We start from the raw sequence: 16994 nt of genomic DNA, 5'->3' as shown, positions 1-16994 counted from the left end.
TGGTGTTGAACCGTGACTGTAGCCAGCAAGGAGAGCAAATACCAGAACCCCAATACAACTACCTTACAGGGGAGAAAGGGGCACGGTTTCCAGCTCAGGCCATGCCCAAAGCCCCCGTCACCCAAAACGTCTGCCAGTGTCCCTGGGCCGTTTTCTCAGCTTTTGGCTGTGCTTAGCCCTTGTGTTGACTTCTGTGGCCTCCAGCAGCTCCAGAACTATCACCCTTCAGCTGAGCCCCCAGTGGAAGTCTCAGAGTGATGCTCCCTGGCTGGCCCCAAATCGGGTTTCCAGCCCTGCACTCTGGCCCCTCAAACCAGATAAAACCAGGACACTGATACCTAAAGTGCTATAATATAGTTCATTTGTCTATGGGGTTACTGTACTCAGTGTATCACTGTGTTCATCTCTGTATCCAGAAACGTTTTTGTGAGCAAAAATACAAGATCTAGGGGCATCTGGGTATCTCAGTGGGTTACGCTGCTGCCTTCAGCTCAGGTCATGATCCCAGGTGGGATCAAGGCCCACATCCGGCTCTGCTCAGCAGGGAGCCTGCTTCCTCCTCTCTCTCTGCCTGCCTCTCTATCTACTTGTGATCTCTCTCTGTGTGTGAAATAAGTAAAATGGAAATGCATCCCTTTAAAAAACCAAAAACAAAAAACAAGATCTAGTATACTTTCTAGTTAGTTCTCCAGTTTCATCCTTTGGTTAAAGGAGGAAAGGATGAAACTGGAGAACTAACTAGATTGAGTCTACTTTGTAAATATGGCAAAAATTAGGCCCCCAACTACTTGCTCTAATGGTAGTTTTCCCCTGTGCCCCTAACCCTTTAAAAAAAAAAAAAAAAATCCTTATTTTTAATGCTAGGCATCATGATTCTCTAGAGATCTTATTCCTTCTCCCTGAGCTCCCAAAGACCAAGTTCTATAATCTCCCTGGTAACTGCCTTCCTTCAAAAATCAAGAAACAGAAGGCATATGGAAAATACACAGACTCAGCGCACAGACCAGTCTCCAAACAGACCAGCTCTTCCGAAGCTACTCCCTGCAAAAACTGAGACACCTACTCTTAAATGTTGGTGGAAGAGAGATCTTTGTAACCCCTATCTGTCCTTTTTACCTTTTTCTCTTCCTAAGAGTGCAAATCACAAGACTGCTAAATCCTAGAACATACCCCTAATGCCCTTTATATTAACCTTTAAACATCCAACACTGTCCTTGGCAAGTTAGGTCAGCTTGAGAGCCAGCAGTCTGGATGTTTTCCATGGCTGGCACTGGTCATTTATCAGCATTTGGAAGTTCAAGTTCTCCCCCAAAAAAGCCCTATTTCCACCTTCTCTTAAAAAGAAAAAAAATCACCTATGACCACTGAATCCACATTTCTATGGTCACAAGGGTCTGAGGCCCTGAGGAGATGTCCTCCAGATGACCACTGTTCCTGGCCTGCAGCCTTGTGTCATCTGTCTCCCTGTAACTGGTTTTGTTACTGTAACTGTACTTTTGTTACTGTAACTGGCCTAAATAAGATGTACTTCCGCGCTTACTAAAAAAGTAAACAATGGGAACCCTTACTTCTGAAAAGGAGCCTTCAAAAATGAAATGTGATCTCTTTGTGGCTGAAAGACCACACCGTTTAAAAAATTATAAAGAACTCTGCTATTTCAGATAGAGGCTAGGACGACATCGGAGATCGTCCTGTTTTCCTATTCTTTCCAGTTAGTCGCATAACTGAGCACCTCTGAGTTGGTCCCTGTTTCCCAACAGTTTTAGGATTAAACACTAAACGGTAATGACGTTTGACTTCTTGCCACAGACTTCTCAGGATGGGTTTTGTATGATTATGATGAACCTATACAAATAATCTTAGAAATCATTTAATACCCGATTTTATTTTTCCAACACAACTGAAACAGTTTTATTAAATAAAGGTTTATTTTCTACTGTTTACACTCATGTTGCTGCTGTAAAGTACAACAACATACACAAATTCCTAGCATGAATTACTCATTGTTCACCCCCACTGAACTACAGACATTGCTTGAGAATTAGATCTTTGCTTTAGGGATTAAAAAAAAAAGAAGAATTGGGGCTTCGTATCTTGAAAGAATATTCTCAAGTGATGTGTTGGAATTCGAAGGCATAGCCAATACAGTAAAACAGCACCAACTGCTGTCACTGGGAAGAAAGGAATGAAAACCAGGAGTAATTACAAGCAGTTGTTTCTAGGAACAGCTGGAACTGAAGCTCAGCGTTGCCCATCTGGGCTGAGTGGCAGCTGTGAGAGGGGACGCGTCAGGCAGGGGACGGAGAGGGAGGGTGGGAACGTGGATACTAGGAGTTAAAAAAGTATAAAAAGTTAATTATATCTAAAATACAGATTAGATATAAATGTTCCAGAACTCATTAAATAAGCTCAAAAATACTGGAAAGTGGCAATTTGAACTACATTTATTTTTAAACAAGTGGGGGGAAAAGTGAGTGTTCTGAATGTTGTGTGCAAAACTGATCCACGTCACCATCTCACCGTCACAAGTGAACAGGGCAAGGCGGGTACATTGGTTTCCAGCATCACAGGCAACACTACAAGTACATTTTTGAACGAATAATGTAAACTTCAGTTTTAAGGCAGCTGGTACTAATGCTGCACACGGGCTGAGCTCGGCGCCCATCTCACAAATGGGCCGGTGAGCGCTTGAAAACAAACCGTGAGGGAAGAAAAGGGGAACCAGCATTATTTGACAAAAACAATGTGTCAAAATTATTTTCCCTTTCACACACACAGGAAGAAATACTGGAACATTTAGAAAAACAAAGCACCCATCCCACCGACTTCAGCCTGTTCCTTGACAAAAATTTCAAAATACTGATAAATAATAGTGACGGCAAGCAGGATGCCAGTGCCAGAGCCAATGGCCCCGAGGAAGTCAGCCAACACCGACAGGGCGCCGATGCACAGGCCACCAAACGCTGCCGCCGTGGGGATGTATCTGCAAGACAGAACGCTCAGTCAGTCAGTGCAGGGCAGAGGGCGCTGGGGCGTCCTCGTCACGCTACACCGGCAGGGGGCCATCTGCGGGGATGACGTGCATGTCCCACGTGCTGCTGACATACAGATGGAGACTATGACTCAGGGAAGGATGTGACCTGGATTTCCAGAAACCAGTCAATAGCCAAGAAAAGCAATACTTGATTTTTATGGCACAAGATTGGAATCCTCAACGTTGATTTAAGTATTAAAATATTCACTATTTTAGGGGCTCCTGGGTGGCTCAGTGGGTTAAAGCCTCTGCCTTCAGCTCAGGTCATGATCCCGGGGTTCTGGGATTGAGCCCCGCATAAGGCTCTCTGCTCGGCAGGGAGCTTGCTTCCCTCTCTCTCTCTCTGTCTGCCTCTCTGCCTACTTGTGATCTCTCTCTCTGTCAAATAAATAAATAAAATCTTTAAAAAAAAATTCACTATTTTAAATAGGTCGTCTTTAGCTCACTCTTGTAGAAGAAGACTAAATTTCAAAATGCTTTCTATGCATCACATTTACATGACAAGAGGCGAATGAATGACCCTCTTTACAGGAACTCAATCTTGGCTGCACATTAGAATCGCCTGAAGAACTCTTAAAAACAATGGGATTGTGTTTAAAATACTCTAAAGAATGGGGAAAAAAGACTGAGGGAGATGGTGGATAAACAGGAAAGGCAGACTGAGGCTAACCACTGAAGCTGGACACAAGTTGGGCACCTGGAGGTTCATTCTACTACTCTCTGCAACCTACATTCTAAATAAAAAGTTTACATAAAAATACAAGTGCCTTTCAACCAATGGTTCTGGAACAACTGGATATCCACATGCACAAAAAGAAATCTGGATCCCTATCTCACACTAAGCACAAAAAAAATTAGCTCGAGGCAATTCAAAGACCTTAATATAAGAGCCAAGATTCCTAATGGAAAACAAGAATAAATCTTTGTGACCTTGGGTTAGGCAATGGTTTCTTAAACCCTAAGAGCAGCACAAAGCAACCAAAAGAAACTCACCTTCATCAAAATTAATAATTTGTGCATCAAAGGACACCAAGAAAGTGAAAAGACAAAGAATGGCGAAAGATATTTATAAATCATAAACCTGAAAAGAGGCATATCCAAAATATTTTTTTAAGATTCTTACAGCGGCTCAGCCCCTGCTTTCGGCTCAGGTCATGATCTCAGGGTGCTGGGATCGAGCCCCGGGTCGGGCTCTCCACTCAGCAGGAAGCCTCCTTCTCCCTCTCTCTCTGCCTGCCTCTCTGCCTATTGTGATCTGTCAAATAAATAAATAAAATCTTAAAAAAAAAAAAAAGAATCTTACAACTCGGTAACAAAAAGACAACACAATTAAAAATGAGCAAAAGATCTGAAAAGATATTTCTCCAAACAAGATACACAAATAGCTAACTAAACGCATGAAAAGATATTCAATGTAATTACTCATCAGGGAAATGCAAATCAAAACCACAAAAAGCTACCACTTCATACCCACTAGGTGGCTATAATCGAAAAGCAAGAAGTCGTGCTTGCAAGGATGTGAACTGGAAGCCTCATCCAGGTGGGCACGCAGACCAGTATGGCCACACTGGAAAACAGCCTGCCAGTCAACATGTTAAACACAGAGTTGCCAGATGGCCCAACAATTCCATTCCTACAGGAATGAAAACATGTCCACAGAAACCATGTTCAAATACGTTCTTAAAAGCCTTATTCATAATGGTCAAAAACTGGAAACAACCAAAATCTGCATCAACTGATGAATGGACGAACAAATGCAGTATAGTATATCCATATAATGGAATATTGCTCACAAATAATGCCTGAACTCTGAAAACCCTACACTATGTGAAATGTCCAGAATAGGTAAATCCATTGAGATCAAAAGTAAAAAGTTGGCTCGGGGGTGGGGAATAAGCTCGGAATGGGAAATAACCAGTAGGTATAAGGTTTCTTTCCAGGTAATGAAAATGTTTTTGGTTTGTTTTTTATGTTTGTGGGGTTGGGTTGTTTTTTGTCTTTTGTTTTTTCATAATCTCTACACCCTATGTTGGGCTCAAACTCACAACTCTGAGATCAAGAGTTACATACTCCTCTGACTGAGCCAGCAAGGCACTCCAGTGACAAAAATGTCTTTTAAATTACATTGCAATGAGGACGCCTGGGTGGCTCACAGTTGGTTAAGCGGCTGCCTTTGGCTCAAGTCATGATCCCAGCATTCTGGGATCGAGTCCCACATTGGGCTCCTTGCTCAACAGGGAGCCTGCTTCTCCCTCTGCCTCTGCCTGCCACTCTGTCTGCCTGTGCTCACTCTTTCTAACAAATAAATAAATAAAATCTTCAAGATAAATAAATAAATAAAAATATATTACATTGTAATGATTACACACTTTGAATATACTAAAAAAACTTTGTGACAAATAAATAAAATCTTTAAGATAAATAAATAAATAAAAATATATTACATTGTAATGATTATACACTTTGAATATACTAAAAACAGAAACCATATACTAAACCATATACTTCAAATGAATAAATACATTTGTATGTGAATTATAACTCAATAAAGCTGGTATCAAAAAATAATGCACAGGATCCACCCTAGACCAAATAAATCTCAATTCCTAGAGATGGAATATCAGGACTTTTTAAAAGCTCCCAGGGGATTTTATGTGCAGCCAGACAATGAGGACCTCCCATCAAGAACATTTTAATACTGGGCTGAGCAGTGAAGGGAACACAATTTTAAAAAATAATTTAGATGTCAATTTTGATGGGGAACAATTTTAGAGAACAATTCAGTATTATGTTAAATTTTGGTTCTTCTGTGTGAAATAGAAGAAAAATGATTCATATGCAAACAGGATAACATCTGACAATAAATTAAAGATTGAAAAACCAAATACATGTGTATGTACACACATACACACATCAAGGATTAAATTTCATGACCTTACCTATTAAGCTCATGAACCATAGAGGTATCTCTGTGGCCCCTCATTACCATTTGCTGTTCTTTAAGCTGCTTAGCTACCTGCCAAGAGAAGAACAACTTTGAAAATCGAACTGTAAATATTTCAGTTTACTATCTACTAGGTGTAAAGTGCTTTCCACACACTAATAAATCAAATAAAGACCCTTAAGTAGGCACTGTCATACCATTCCCATTACATCTGAGGCTCAGTGGTGCACACCACCTATATCACCCACACATTAAACCAGTGTTTCTCAGTCTTCTATTTATCATCCCCCTAAAACAGAAATTAAATACTAAGGAGTAAGAATTTGTTGGGAAGGGTTAAGAATGTATGACTTAAAAGCTTAAATTATAAAAGTAATTAAGAGTGTTTCAATTACAACTTTGAAATTAAAAACGTTTATTTTCAAATACAACAAATACTTACATCTTTGGCTGAGGAACCAGACACCTCTATCCATGTCTTAGAAAAGAATGCACATGATCCCAACATGAAGATGATATAAACAACCACATGGACAGGATCCTCAAATATGGCGCCCATGGACTCAGGAGGAGAAAGATAGTAACAAAGCCCTCCTACTGGGTAAGAACGAGCAGGTCCTCCCCCACTGACATCCTACAGAACAAGAATAAAAAAGAAAGATGGTGAACCCAACTGGTCAAGATACATTTTTTATGACTTTTCAAACTCCTCAAAAATTACGGCAATGCTTTCAACTCAAAGCCCCTAGAGTTAACAATTCTATATAACTTAAAAGATTTACTTTTGTGACTAATATCTTCACTCCTTCAAAATTATATGGTGAGCATCTACTATATAAAAGACATTGTGGGGGCGCCTGGGTAGCTCAGACAGTTAAAGCTTCTGCCTTCGGCTCAGGCCACAATCCCAGGATCCTGGGATCGAGTCCCGCATCGGGCTCTGCCTGCTTCCCTCCCTCCCCCCAACCCGTCTCTCTGCCTACTTGTGATCTCTGTCTGTCAAACAAACAAACAAACAAACAAATAAATAAATAAATGACATTGTGAATATATTATTAATAGAAGAATGATCTTTTAAAAACCAACATTATAATACATTTACAAAAAAACCTTCCTTCTTTTCCTAAAGACAGGAATATGATGACATTTACATTCCATCTCTGATTACATGTAGAATCTGAAACTTTCTGCACTATACAAGAGTATGCAACATACACTTTCACTTCGAAATATTCTATGAAGAATAAAATCAAATGATCAATAATATTGACAGATGTGCTCGCTTCGGCAGCACATATACTAAAATAATATTGACAGATGACTAATAACTGCCTAAACTTTATACATTTTATAAGAAATGTATAAAGAAATAGTCCTTTAATATTTAAAATAGGATTTTTATCCAGACCAACATTTAAGAATTTTTATACGAACAGAACTGGGAACAGTGTTAAGTTTTCAGGCATAAGGGGTGGGAGAGCAATTTTTGCCTGCAATGATTAAAATGTCTGGTTCCTGAATATACATTTCAAGATGATTTCTTTACCGTGCCCCTAAAATCACTAATCCCCAATCAAAAGCACTGTTTATAGACATAATTCAATTTTTCAGTAATTCTCTCATTAAAAAGGAACTTAGTTAAGATCACAACACAATCTATACACAAACTACTCAATACATTTACTGCTATTAAATTATTACAGTCATAATTTCTGATGGATTATTAGCTCACAAAGGGAAGGACCACATCTTCCCTCATTACAGGTAATCACATTTCCATTACATGAGTGGAGAAAGAGTACTGTGGATAAACGAAATCCTACTTCCTTCAACTAACACTCAAGAGTTACTGTCTTACCCTGTTAACCTTAAAAAAAGAAAAAAAATGACCTTTATTGTAGAAGCAGAAAGATCTGTCACTGTAACTTACAATGTAACAGGAAGCATATGAAGATAAAGGCATAGAATAAGCACATTTCAGAAACAGTGACTATAAAAAATAACAATTGGTAAAATACAAGTTGTACAACTGCGTATTCTGAAGAAGAATAAAAGACCATGGTCTCTTTTAATTTTATAGTTTTAAAAGAGGAAAAAAATGCTCCTTTGTCATATGACAGAATTTAAACCAATTAAAATTCAATCCGACAATAACTCACACTTCAGTAACAACAGGGCTGGACTGCTTTGGAAGAAGCTATGATGACAGGATCTATAAAGGGAAGTCAGAAAGTCCTGGATTCTATTTCTAGTAACTCTGTGCTCTCTCCGGTCTAGTAATCACATGCCTCTCTCTAGCCCAGTTAATCACAACTAGTTTATTGCCACTCAGGCCATGAAGAATGGTGTTAAAACATCTTTCCAAAGAAATGATAAACTCTGCAACAAGTAAGTGAATCTGAAAAGTGAATCTGAAGCAACTGCTTCAATTATGGCTCATCTCTTTCAGTTACAAAATATAACCATGAAATGCAAATTACAATAAATATGAATGCTTAGAATAAATAACAAAATACTCACAGCCCACTGTCCTAGTAAATTTACTAAAAAGTTGCCACTAAATCGAACAGACAGCATCTGGGAAATAACATACAGGTTTGACACTAAGGCCGACTGGAGAATAATGGGAATGTTCGAGGTGTAGAAGAGCTTGATGGGATAGCTACTGTACTGTCCTCGATACCGGGCCGACTTGATGGGCAAGTCGACACGAAATCCCTAAAAAATGAAAATGAAGAGGAAGTAAGAGTTACTGCACATCTCAACTAAAGAACACAGATGACAGGCAGAACAATACAGTGGGGAATGTGAGAAGCAACACTAACATTTTCCCTGCTACACACACACACACACACACACACACACACACACACGCTGAAATGTAACTCTTGTTCTCTGCCATCACCACCGATATTTTGCACCTCAGTTGAAAGAACAGAATGATTTGCTTGACTAGACTCTGCAACACTGACTTGTCAGATACTGACATTTCAAATAGCATTCTTTTCTTTAAAAGCAAAATAAAAATCCACATCCCCCTGACTCCAGTGAAGTAAGTATACGTACCTGAAAATATATAACAACGGCAAACACAAAGACCGTAGCGATGAGGTTCATGAGATTGGGTAAATTCTGACGATAGAAAGCTTCCCTTAAAGCTCGGACCTTGTCTGTCCTGGTGGCCAGTAAATGAAAGAGCGCTATGACTGCACCCTCAAACTCGGTACCTGATAAATCAAGAGACAAATTCACTGTAGACTCTTTCTCCAGAGCTCTCCCTAAGATCAAACAAATAACCTTGAAACTCCAGTACATGGCAAAAATAGGAATCAAAATCATTCATCAATGTTTACTCTATAAATCAGCCATGTGTGGGGCTTCTAAAAATCTTTACATCATGGAGGCAAATGTATCTTTTTTAGCACCAATCTCAAGTTTTCTCAAGAGACTATTCTTGACGAAAACAGCTAAAGGAGAATAAGCCTAAGCAAATATTTAGGTCATAATGATTTGCCTCTCCTTTACTTTAGGGAAGAGAAAGGGAGGGGAGAAAGCGGCAGCAAAGCAGAATAAAGATGTCAGAATCAAAAGATCTATGTCACTCTATCGAGCTGGCTTTTAAGTTTATTTTACCAAGAATACTAATAAAGCCATCATTGCTCTTTTCTTAAGGCTGGGATCAGTTTAGCCGTTAACTGTTATGAAGCTTGGATGGCATCGAAGACAAATGGAGATGGGCAAGGGGAAAGACAGAATGAAGGATTTCAAAATTTAGTTGCTACTGAAAGCCAAGGAGAGTGGCAGCAAAAGTATTAGTGCTCCCTGATGATACAATAAATAATAGTGTTTTCATTTGAAAAATCTTAATCCACTACCTTTTCCTCCCCCTGGAAATGCGGAAATCGGTCAAATCAATGACTTCTGCGGCAATGGCTTAAATAACATTTTAAAAAGCTTGTTTGCAACCACTGAAATTTTCAACGAGCAGAGGCTAATATTTAGATATGATTCTTTCTGAAGTACTATTTCATACTCCACAAACTCTGCTGCTTAACTCTTGAGCAATTAGCACCAGATGTCCCCTGGGACAGCAAACCAGGATGTTTACAGGCACGTCCTGCTCCGTGATGGGTTACTTTCCAGCACACATCCAGCAAAACTCGTGCAGTTGCAGTCACTGTGCAATGTACCTCTGCCAGTGTTAATAGTAGTGGGACTAAAGGCCTTCCAGACAATGGTTTCACAGATGTTGGTGGCAATAAAGAGGGAAATACCAGACCCCAAGCCGTAACCCTTCTGTAGCAGCTCATCTAACAGCAGCACAATCAAACCAGCAACAAACAACTGTGGGGAAAGAAATGCAAGTAAGCTGAAGCAAGAATAAACTCAAGAAAGGGGAAAGTGAACACCATTGACTATTTTCAAAGTACAGGCATTTTTAATAGTAAAACCCAATTATTGCAATATCACTGTTACAACTCTCTGCATCTTTTTAAACCCCACTTTTGTCAGAAGTCATTTCTGCAAATCAGATGGGTGGAAGCATCGTTACATTATAAAGCAGACATTTCAACCTTTAAAGTATTTTATATAAACCATTTGAATAGTGTTTTGTACAATGTTTAAGTAAGGCCTATTAAAAGCACTCTAAAGCAAAAATGTTCAAACTTGTTCAATTTAGGACAGCAAAACACTGAAAACATTCCAAGTAGTTCCAAGGAAGTGAAAGACCAAATGAAATATGGTATAATAACAAGACACAATTGCAAACTGCCACTAAAGGAAAAGTGTGTAAACCATGCTGATACACTTTTAAGGTATTATGCATAATACTTGAGTAATTATATTACATATACAGTTACCATTGAACAACACAGGTCTGAACTACACAAGTCCACAAATACACAGGCTTGGTTTTTTTTAAATAAATACACTGCAGTACTATAAATGTATTTTCTCTTCCTTCTGATTTTCTTAATAACATCTTTTCTCTAGCTTACTACATAGTATAAATATGGTATATACATATAAAATGTGTGTTAATCAACCACCTATGCTATTGACAAGGCTACAGGTAAATAGTGGGCTGTTAGTAGTTAAGTTTTGAGGGAGTCTAAAGTTATATGTGGTTTACAACTGCATGAGCGGGGTCAGCACCCCAACCTTAACCATAGGTGTTAAGGCTCACCTATAATATATAGAGAGAATAACTCAAAAAGAGCACAAATTAATATGTATAGAGATTATAACAATGTCAAAAATGCACTCCATACATACAATGACAAAGACTGAATGTAAATTTAAAGACAAGGATTTGCCAGGTTCTTAAGCCCATCCTTTTTTTAAAAAATAAAAGCATAATAACTTTAGTTTATGTGAAATTGAAAATTCTTAATTTTCTCCTTGGAGAAGACATTTCTGTAAAAGCATACACCAATTAAAAATAATCCATAGCCTTGCAAGTGACCTCCACAGTCATGTCTTCCCTGCACTGCAGTAACCTGATCAAGAGGGAAAGAAAAGATGTTTCTAGGCCTCCAACCTCACACCTGTCCCCATTTTAGAAACCCCATCCTACGTAAGTGAGGAAATGCCACTTGCCTTCTGCCCAGCTCTGCAGCCTCCCACCCTCTTACTCAGTTTACCTGACATCCCCCATTACAAAAGGAGCAAACTACAGAACACCATTTTAAGCATGCTTACCTTCAGCAGTTTTTTTTTTCCCCCTTAACTGTCATTTCAGTGGTTGTACAGAGCCTAAACTGTCTATTACAGTCTTTTAGTTTGACTTTCAAAGGATTGGAAAAAGGGTGCAATTCTTCAAACTTCTAAGAATGCTCATGAATCCTTTACTGTTTGAAAACCAAGCTTAACACTTTGACAAGACTAAAGAGAAGTTAGGATTTAGTACTGAGATTTTAATTTGACCACAATTATGTAAAAAGTAATTAAATACTCCCAATTAGAGAACCAACCTTGTGCAGGGACTAACTGCTGTCCTCAAACTACCAGCCCACCAGAAAGTATGATCATGGGCTTCTGATTAAATGACCTTCCAGAGTCATAAAGTCACTCTGAAATACCTGTAATTCTCCAAACCGCATGTTCAGACCAATAACCATCGGACTACAGAGTGATTTATGTATGTCCTGTGAAAATCAAACTCATATTTTTCTAACCAGAGAAAGGAGAAGTCTAAATGAGAAATCATTTCCAAAATCTAAAGAATGAGATAAAAGACCATAAAAAGCATGTGAACTATACCTCTGAGGTGGGAGATGCTGAGAAACCAAGAAGCTAGAGCATCTCATTGACTACAATACTGACAGAGACTCAATGCTATGGGCACGTGCTTGTGCAATGTGTCACAGGTAGAAATCTCTAAATCAGGCATAAAAATAACTCTTTACATTTTAATTCTGCTTGTGCATGCACACACATGCACGCAATTGTACAACATGATACTTACCTTTCCTGCGTGCCATGCACACTGGTATTTTCTATTCTGTTATTTTAATCAAGATCCACTATTTAGATTTCAAATCTCACTAGTTGAAAGACATGACCACATGAAGGAAACAAGAATAAGGCAAGAAACACCTTACCTAACAACATGCAAACAGTTTTCACAACCTATGTTTCTGGGTGAAACACACTGATCCAATTATCTCTCTTTAGCACATCCATACATTCTCAATGTTAGCAATGCCTTTAAAGACACACTACCTACCTATCACCAAACACATTTCTCTATACATTAACACTGAAAGAATTAACCACAAGTATTTGTATGCCAGACTTTCTATTTTTAAAAAAGTATATATCCATTTATTTCATTCCTGGAATATAACTATTCCCTGACTTCTGATACTGGGGGGTAAAAATTAAAATAGCTTAACTCTGTTTTATCTCAAATTCAAATTTGTAACAACTACACAGGAGTCCATGCTTTAACCCAGAACTGGTCAGATGAAGTTCTTCAAGAATCCAAAATTATCCTTACTAAAATACTAGAAAAATTGTACTAGAGCATAATGTTCTAAGAGCTAGGTGCCAATTCCAAGTGTCTTTTAACACCTGGGGTTATTCTGGGGGTGCCTGGGTGGCTCAGTTGGTTAAGTGTCTGCCTCTGGCTCGCGTCATCATCCCAGGGTCCTGGTTTCATGATCTCACAGTCCTGGCGTCATGATCCCTGCTTGGCCGGGGTCTGCTCCGCCCTCTCCTTCTGCCCCTCCCCCTGCTTGTGCTCACGTTCTCTCTCCCTCCTTCCCTCTCACTCAAATAAATAAAGTCTTTAAAAAATAAAGATAAAAATTGGAGCTATTCTTTTTTTTTTTTAAAGATTTTATTTATTTATTTGACAGAGAGAAATCACAAGTAGACAGAGAGGCAGGCGAGAAGCAGGCTCCCTGCTGAGCAAAGAGCCCGACACGGGACTCGATCCCAGGACCCCGAGATCATGACCTGAGCCGAAGGCAGCGCTTAACCCACTGAGCCACCCAGGCGCCTAAAAATTGGAGCTATTCTGAACTACAAGTTGTATAAAGCAAAGGCTGTAAGGAAACAAAGTAGGACAACAACTGACGCATCAGTATCCTCAACAATGGCAAAAGCACACGGAGAGATCCTAAGCACCGAAACACATAAATCAGTTTTCAGAGGCTCCTCTTTCCCAAGCCACTGCAACACTGCTTCCTCTAATTCTCAAAGGTTATAAATTTGCCAATCAGTTTTTTTTTTAATGGAGAAATAAAGACCTTATGGGAACATACTAGAGCTCAGAAACCTACCAAAGACTGCTAACACATTAAAAATTCCTTACCTGGTCAAAAGACAAAATATTTCCATCCAGTTAGAAGAGCCCTCCCTGTTGTAATGACACCGATAACTACTTGAACAACCTAATTCTCTTTGTTCTAATCATATGCACAACAAGATCTTATTGTGCTTCTTATAAAGGTTTCTCATTAAAAAAATGGTCAACCATGCCAATCTGAAATGGTCCTATTTCTCAATGTATATATTAATAAGTTGGTATTTTAGTTTTATTTAATAATGTTTTTCTGAAATTAATGCTCTGACCATTAAAAAAAAAATGTTCCTAAGTGAATCCTAATTCCATAGATTGAGGCATTTCTAAAATAACCAGGACTCTAGATGTTGTGTTTATTAAAATTCTTTTCAAAATCCCATAAATAATTACTATGTAACTTAAGTACAATCCCTTAGTGGATAGCCTCTCTAAATGACTTCTAAGGACTGTACATTAGAGAAGTATCTTCTAACTTTGACAACTCTGAGACACTTATTACAGGGATAATTTTATAATGGTCTTTAAAAGTTCAATTCCAGGGGCACCTGGGTGGATCAGTGGGTTAAGCCTCTGCCTTCAACTCAGGTCATGATCTCAGGGTCCTGAGATTGAGCCCCGCATCAGGCTCTCTGCTCAGCAGGGAGCCTGCTTCCCCTTCTCTCTCTCTCTGCCTGCCTCTCTGCCTGCTTGTGATCCCTCTCTCTCTCTCTGTCAAAAAAATAAATAAAATCTTAAAAAAATATAAAAATAAAATAAATAAAAGTTCAATTCCAAAAAAAAAAAGTTCAATTCCAAAGGATCTACTTTAAAAATCCATGGAATATATGTATACAGGTTCATCAAGTTCACGTATTTTACTGGCTATAAGATATTATTTGTGATGCCATCATTTTATACACCACTAAGAAATAAAAAATATATCATCAATTAAACTATGACACAATAACTTATCACAAAGAATTTTTATTTTCTACTTATAAGAAAAGCTATTTTAAACCTAAACACAGATTTTATCATCTAACATGTTCTGTGTTTTACTACACACAGTGACTGTTCCATAACAAACCAGACACTCCTGCAGACATTTCAAACAGCAACTAATCTCAAAAACATGTTACACCAACAATGCACACAACCAATCAATGCAATGAACATGTGACTAGCTCCAACCAGCTGATACACATATGCACACAATGACTACTATCACAACTGCTGCCTGGCTGACAGCAAATGTGGGGCACCATCAGCTGTAAGAAAAAACACCCTGGGGGCGCCTGGGTGGCTCAGTTGCTTAAGTGTTTGACTTCAGCTCAGGTCATGTTGCTGGGGTCCTGGAATCGAGCCCTGCCTCAGCTCCCTGCTCAACGGGGAATCTGCTTCTGCTTCTCCCTCTCCTTCTGCCCCTCCCCCTGCTCCTGCTCTCTCTCACTCTCAAATAAATAAAAATCTTTAAAAAAAAATCCTGATTTCAAAGACATCAAAAAGTAAAAAATGTGCATCTAAAAATTGGTGAAATATAGTTGATCCATAATTCCTTATACTATGCAGCTATGAGGCTATTAAGATAAATTTTAATTTTTTATATCAACACAATTTATATGTCACTTCAATAATCAAAATCTTATAATTAAATAATTCAGAGGAGGAAAATTAATGTAGCAACCACTTAAAGAACTGTTAGAGAGGAAAAAAAGGGGTCAAACTGTTTTGTTACTTGCAGATGAAAAATTGGATTTCTTACCTGAATAATGATAAGGAGACAGATGCCAGCACCCATTTCAGCAGGATCCCCATACATGCCCGTCATGACATACACAATGGCTTGCCCAATGGTAATGATCATACCAAATACTGACAAAAATTGGGGGAAAAGGAGTACATGCTTACAACCAAAGACAAAAAAGACTAGGAAAGCATCTTTACCGCAAAATTCTTAAATTTGGAAAAGACTCTAATTGTATTAATAGCTCACGTTTCTGGGCTCCATTGAATAGAGCTCTATCTTTGGGTGTATCTCCAACTTCAATGATTTTGGCTCCAGCTAACAACTGCATAATCAAACCAGATGTTACAATTGGGGAGATACCCAATTCCATTAAAGTTCCTGTAAAGGAGAAGGAAAAAAAGTAAATCTTTCCTATACCCAATGAGGATTACAAGTGTTACAATCCTTAATTATGTCTATTAAAACACATGCTCAAATGTTAACAGGCAGATTTTCATTCTTTAAGCATTAATTTATTAACACATTCATTTACTTCATTTATTAACACAACCTTGCAACAACTCATTGAATCAAAATTACTATTCCAAAATAGGTAAATTTCTATAAATTCTAAACTTAAAATGTTAGAGAAATCCTTTGAAAGATATCTCCCAGAATATCTGTCCAAATCATTATTTTTAAAACCTACACTGAACATTTTATTTTAATGCAAAACAAGAAATACATACCAAGCCTGAGAATTAAATACCAAGTTAATAAAAAATGACATTTAAGACTATCTGTGACTCTTCTAATTCAAATTCTAAAAACACATGGAGAGTCATCTAAATTCCTGTTGTAGAACATTTAGTGGCATGAAAAATGTTCATGCCATAGTGGATAGCAAAATAAAAAATTTGGAAACTAGTATTACAGTTTGATTCCAGTTAATACTTGAGTGGAAAAATGGTTTTCTGTATTTTAGTCTGGTTGTCAAGATGTGGTTATTTTTACCCAGTGAGATCATTTTCTTCTTTATGCCTCTCTTGATTTTTTAAGTTTTTCTTTACAGAAAACATATACTGTACTTATAGTGAAAAATTAAAAAACCAAATATGCCAAGTGTATAAGTTAACATATAAAACGATTAATTCTATAGCATCAGGAATACATTTTCACTGGTCTTTCTATCATACCACAACCTTAAATCCTGGCTTTTATAAATGTTGAAAAGGTGCCCATAATATGAGAAAAGATTCCATTCTAGGATTCTTCACTTTTTGTCAAATACTTCAACAGTAAAAGGTAACATTTCTTATTGTTAAAACCAGTAGATACAGAAATAGGAAGGTAAACATTTTTATTAAATAAAATCACAAAAATTTATAACTTTCAAATGGATCTAGTCTGAGAATAAATATAGTCAAATTTTAATGACAATTTCATATAGGAAATATGGCACCCCAAATCAGTAGGGAAAGGATAAAGTAACCTTACC

The 16994-nt window shown here is 38.0% G+C and overlaps 1 protein-coding gene across 2 annotated transcripts in view; it reads right to left on the bottom strand.

Annotated features, from left to right (window-relative positions):
* Window positions 1–1912: 1912 nt before the first annotated feature.
* SEC61A2 (SEC61 translocon subunit alpha 2) overlaps window positions 1913–16994 on the bottom strand; it is a 28096-nt gene continuing 13014 nt past the window's right edge. The window contains exons 5-12 of one of the 2 annotated variants that reach the window (XM_032349402.1): window positions 15764–15895; window positions 15533–15642; window positions 10169–10322; window positions 9045–9205; window positions 8499–8696; window positions 6421–6612; window positions 5974–6050; window positions 1913–2983 (exon numbers count right to left, since the gene is read on the bottom strand). In XM_032349402.1, the coding sequence (XP_032205293.1) occupies window positions 2797–2983; window positions 5974–6050; window positions 6421–6612; window positions 8499–8696; window positions 9045–9205; window positions 10169–10322; window positions 15533–15642; window positions 15764–15895 (1211 nt within the window). In that variant the 3' untranslated portion in view covers window positions 1913–2796. Of the gene's footprint in view, window positions 2984–4250; window positions 4290–5973; window positions 6051–6420; window positions 6613–8498; window positions 8697–9044; window positions 9206–10168; window positions 10323–15532; window positions 15643–15763; window positions 15896–16994 lie in introns of those variants that run through there. The other variant, XM_032349403.1, reaches the window with a different exon arrangement.

The sequence above is a fragment of the Mustela erminea genome, chromosome 6, assembly GCF_009829155.1.
Source record: "Mustela erminea isolate mMusErm1 chromosome 6, mMusErm1.Pri, whole genome shotgun sequence".
Classification (NCBI taxonomy): Eukaryota; Metazoa; Chordata; class Mammalia; order Carnivora; family Mustelidae; genus Mustela; species Mustela erminea.
The sequence above is the reverse complement of the archived record's forward strand: the minus strand, read 5'-3'. Positions and strand labels throughout refer to the sequence as shown.